Below are 5,000 nucleotides of genomic sequence, written 5' to 3'. Positions count from 1 at the left end.
TAGATGGAGATTGGAAGTAGGATGTTGAAGGAAAAATAGCCCAGTGTGATAACTAAACACGAGCCGATTTTAAATGAAAAGTTTTGAATTTACTGTATTATAGTGTATATTTACAGTATATTAGATGATGCGCTTGATTAAAAGTACAGTACTCTTTCTCTCGTAATGTAGTTGTTTATATTAACCACTACAGACAACTGCGGACAATCAGCATTATCGGACCGATATTCCCGCCTTTTTTTCCGAGGAATGAGTGAACATTGTGTGTGTGTGTGTGTGTGTGCGTGTGTGTGTGTGTGCACGTTTGAATACGCTTTTGTGTGTGTACAAGAGAGTTGCTAGTGGTACAAAGGACCCTGGTGACCACATTTGTCATACTTGAGGGATCTTCACTGTCAGGCCTCTGTCAAAATCGGTTATTCTCTTTGAGAGCGGGAAAAGGAGCCACAAGCTGATTCCTCGAATTGAGTTCTCTACTCTGCCACCACGAAGTGCCTCTTTCAGCGAGAATCGCGTGCTCTCAACCAAAATAGAATTAGTGTAGCAAAAGGGACCGATTGAGACAAAATAAAATGTCGATATTTATAATGATGATCTATATAATATATCTACATACTACATATCTACATATCTAAATATCTACAACAATAACAATGATAAAAGTGTTAATATTAGGGGTAATATTGGTAACAATGATAATAATAATAATAGTAATGATAACGATAAATGCATTTATATTCATATTTTGTTCCAGATGCAACAGTTGCAATTCATTCTACTGTAACATCATTGAACAACGTGTAGTTTTTTTCTTCATATTTTTTGTTAAGTTTGTTAGTGTATTTTCCACTCCAGTAAATGTCAAAATCTTGTTATGTCACCAGTTGTATCATGCTTATTCGCAGTAATTTGCTTCCCTTGATTCACCGAATTGGTTTATTTGTTCATTTGCTCACACACACACACACACTCTCACACTCTCTATCCTCTCTCTCTCTCTCTCTCTCTCTCTCTCTCTCTCTCTCTCTCTCTCTCTCTCTCTCTCTCTCTCTCTCGGTGGCGCGGTTGGTAGAGTCCCAGATGTCAGTACGGTGGTGCCGGCGGTACCTGGTTCGAATCCTGCCCAGGGCTGAAATTATTTCAGTATCGCTGCGCTTCGAGTCGTTACTCCAACTATCGTGGGCTGGGAGTTGGGTGTGTGTGTGCGTGTAAGGTCATGGCATTACCCATAGATCGGAAATACGAGCTCTTAACTCTCTTCCGGGAGGGAAATAGCTGTCGATCACGAGTCCAACACGTGATCCAAAGACCAAGGTGAATCACACACACACACACACACACACACACACACACACACACACACACACACACACATTTATAGTAAAAACTGAAAAAACAAGCCTGTTTAGCAAATGTCACGAAGTACAACTTTCCACACTGAAATATAGACTTATAGAATATGTTAGATGGAAATATAACCCAAGCCAACGCTATAAAAGAATTCAAGGTAAAATTTGGCAAATGGAGGAAGAGATGGGACCCCATTAGCATTGCTCTGACCCTGTACACCTCGTGGCGCTGTGGTTAGAGTTCTCGCCTGCTACTACGGCGATCCGGGTTCGACTCCCCCCAGAGCTGAAATAATTTCAGTATCGCTGCGCTGCGGCGGGGTGGTACTCCAACTCTCGTGGGCGGAGAATTGGAAGTGTGTGTGTGTGTGTGTAAGGTCACAGTATTACCCATAGATCGGTCATACGAGCTCTGAGCTCTCATCCGGGCGGTTAATGACTGTCGATCACGAGTCCAACACGTGATCCAAGGCCATGGTGTATCACATGTGCACATGCACGCGCCACCACTCTTGTTTTCTACCGTTCTTTTTTTTCCTGTTTTTTTTTCTTCTGATTTGTTCCCGTTGGCTTGCGGGCCAACACCTCAGTTTACAAGCGCCAACTCTGACCAGATTTTAGCGTTCTTGCTAGCGTGTACGACAGACCCATTTTTTTTTATTCATTCGTCCATTTATGAGTCTATGTTTTACTCAAGTAACTTAGTTGCTTGTTTATATTCCATTTGTTATATAAAGACGTGGAAAAATAAACTTAAACATTGTGAAACATCATAAAACTGTTTACGAACATTATATACATACATACATATACCAAGGGCTTTTCCCTCTTGCAAGTGAGGTAGCCAAAGTCAAAGGCATGAATCCATTCCCACCCATTTCATCCACACATACTCCACTGCCATTCACCACCCCTCCCTTCCTCTTCTCTTAGCTCCTCCTGGATGACGGGTCATCCCTGCATCTCGCCCACTGCCCTGGGTCAGAAGCAATGTAGTAAGACACAGCACATTCACAGCAAGGTCACTTCATTTAATCGGCGACCCCCACCCTCTCCGTCTCCTCATGCATGAAAAGAGAAGACATTAGGGGAGGGATCCCTTCGGCCTGCGTCAAAATATCTTTCACACATACTCCCTCACCCCCCCCCCTCGTACCCCACCCACTCCCCCTCATGCATCACAGCATCATCCATACACAGCCATTCTCCACCCACCCCCAATCTTCTGTCTTCTCCCTACCTTCCTCAACAGACATTCCGCTCTTTCTCAATGCCCATTTTACTCCATCCATCCATCTCATCCTTGGTCGCCCCCTCATATTCCTTCCTTCCACCTCTTTCACTAATCTTTCTTCACTCATTCTTTACATGTATCCAAACCATGTGTGTGTGTGTGTGTGTGTGTGTGTGTGTGTGTGTGTGTGTGTGTGTGTGTGTGTGTGTGTGCATGTGTGCGTGTGTGTTAATCTATTGACGCGCATATCAATTGATGCACTCGCTCAATATATCAGTTTGTTTACATATCACAACTAACACCACAGTCGGACGAAAGGAGTTGAGTAATCGAAACTATATATTTCGATTGCTAACTGCAATCCTCTTCAGTAGTCTGTTTACATATATTTCATTTATCTATCAATAATTGGTGGAAGTGGGTGCTTACCTTGACTAGTGACTTAATAAGTGAAGAAGAACTCGGTATATTGATTTATTTTAATTCATTTATCTACGCATGTTCTTGTTTACACACAACAAGAGGCAAAGAATGTCTACTTCGAGTGTGTTTGAAAACGTAACAGTTCTTTCTTCAATCTATATACGTCTAAACCACATGAAGGATTGGATTCTGGTTTGTGGCCATAATTAATATTTGTTTTCTTCTTTGCACGCTGCAGAAGAGTCTATTCCCCTCAAGCCAAAAGCAGGTGAGTAAAAACGAACAAATAAACAGGTAGATAAATAAATAAAGTTGTTTAGATTGTAGTCTGTTTATTTAAGATTGTTGGAAGAAAGATGTAGATAGCCTCAGATCACTTTCCCTCAAGTATGACGTCACAGCGAGACGCAAAAGTCAGTTGACTCCGGAACCCAAAGCATCTTCCTCGTGATGTCGTATTGTTGGCTTTCCTTCTGAAGTGAAATGACTTGTTATCTTTCAAATTCTAGCACCGTACTTTTAAAACCTTTTGCCAATCCAGCGTACGTTTTCTATATTTATAAAGTAAATTTTTTATAATTACGGGTAGATATATTAAAATCATTAAGAAATTTTACATTTGTCGTTTGGATGACAATCGATGAATTAAACATATTTTCCAAGAGAATGAATATATAAAGAAAACGTAGGGAATGTTGAATTTCACTTTTTCAACGATATTTTTTACGAATAAATGATTCAATAGTAATGAAAAAAATTACAGACTTATTTAAACGGAACATGTACACACATTTCGATATTCGTTTTCACTGGAAATTTGTAAATCAATCTCCTCAGCACAGTAGATTATGAAATTTTGTGACGAAAGCTATAGTGTTGATGGAATTGAAAGTAAAATGAAAGAGCATAACATTCACCAACGCCATCAGTTAGCTCTGAACACTTTTCAAAACAACAACATATGTACAGACGTATTCATACATACACTACGATATAGTTCTCTTTTTTCTATCTTTCGTCCATGAAAAAACAGCAAGTAGGCGAGTATATATGCATACCCATACATATCTACATTTTTTTTTTCAAACTTATTTAAGACAAACGAAAATATCCCACTGCCATTCAAGAAAAACATGACCGCGGGAATATCACCAGGAAGCGTCATACGCATGCTTCGTAGTTTACCACTGTTCCGTCTTCGCATTTGTTACATATTTTGGCATTCACCCACGAACCGCGGGCGTTTGACCTCTACGCTGGCTTTGCTAAGTGAGTACGTAGGCACGAACACGAACGATTCAGACACATGGAGAGAATGCCGTTCTACATTCTTGGCACATGGATGTACACGTGGCTATCGAAGGTCTTGTCTCACAAGAGCTTTTATATAAATGTGTGTGTGTGAAATACAACAGATTATTTGTATTGTTATTTTCTACCCTCAGTTTTCATATAATTCATGAACACTCCTTTCTGCTCCCCCCCCCTTCATCTCCGTTTTCTATACTAAATAAACATTTAGATGAGCGACCTTCAAACATTTTTAGGACTAACAGATTTATGCCAATTATATTATCAGAATTAGTGGTAAATATAATTGAATCTGTTTTAAATCTGTTTAAAATCAAATATTGAGAATTACCAATGATAGATAAATAATATATAATGTTGAGTAACTCATACCCAAAAAGAAAATAGTAGAATGTGATGGACGAAACAATGAAAAAATATGTCCAGTCAATCAGAAACAATTATTATCTGTGTACTGCGTGAGTGTGGGCGTATTCTTAGTAAAACAGTAAGTTTATTTCCACTAAATTTCTTTTCCTTTTTATCGTTTCACGCTGCTATTACAGAACAAACAGAGACTGAAGAGAAGGAGAGTAAGTATAATCATATTTGTGATTTCGTTAATAGGAAACGCTTGTAAAAATGTGCACTTGAGTGTATGTCGTCGTGGATCACGTGTTGGGCTCGTGATCGACAGATGTCAC

General features: G+C 39.6%; 1 protein-coding gene across 3 annotated transcripts in view; it reads left to right on the top strand.

Moving 5' to 3' along the window:
- LOC143038134 (sialin-like) overlaps nucleotides 1–5,000 on the top strand; it is a 138,379-nt gene that overhangs the window by 40,980 nt on the left and 92,399 nt on the right. For 2 of the 3 annotated variants that reach the window (XM_076207138.1, XM_076207137.1), the window contains exons 2-3: nucleotides 3,245–3,274; nucleotides 4,863–4,889. The exons of the other annotated variant lie outside the window; for it this stretch is intronic. In XM_076207138.1, coding sequence (XP_076063253.1) covers nucleotides 3,245–3,274; nucleotides 4,863–4,889 — 57 coding nt within the window. The remainder of the gene's footprint in view (nucleotides 1–3,244; nucleotides 3,275–4,862; nucleotides 4,890–5,000) is intronic. 3 annotated transcript variants of the gene reach the window in all.

Source organism: Oratosquilla oratoria, chromosome 23 (assembly GCF_046742065.1).
Source record: "Oratosquilla oratoria isolate Oo_2021 chromosome 23, ASM4674206v1, whole genome shotgun sequence".
Classification (NCBI taxonomy): Eukaryota; Metazoa; Arthropoda; class Malacostraca; order Stomatopoda; family Squillidae; genus Oratosquilla; species Oratosquilla oratoria.
This window is presented reverse-complemented; position numbering and strand designations above follow the sequence as displayed.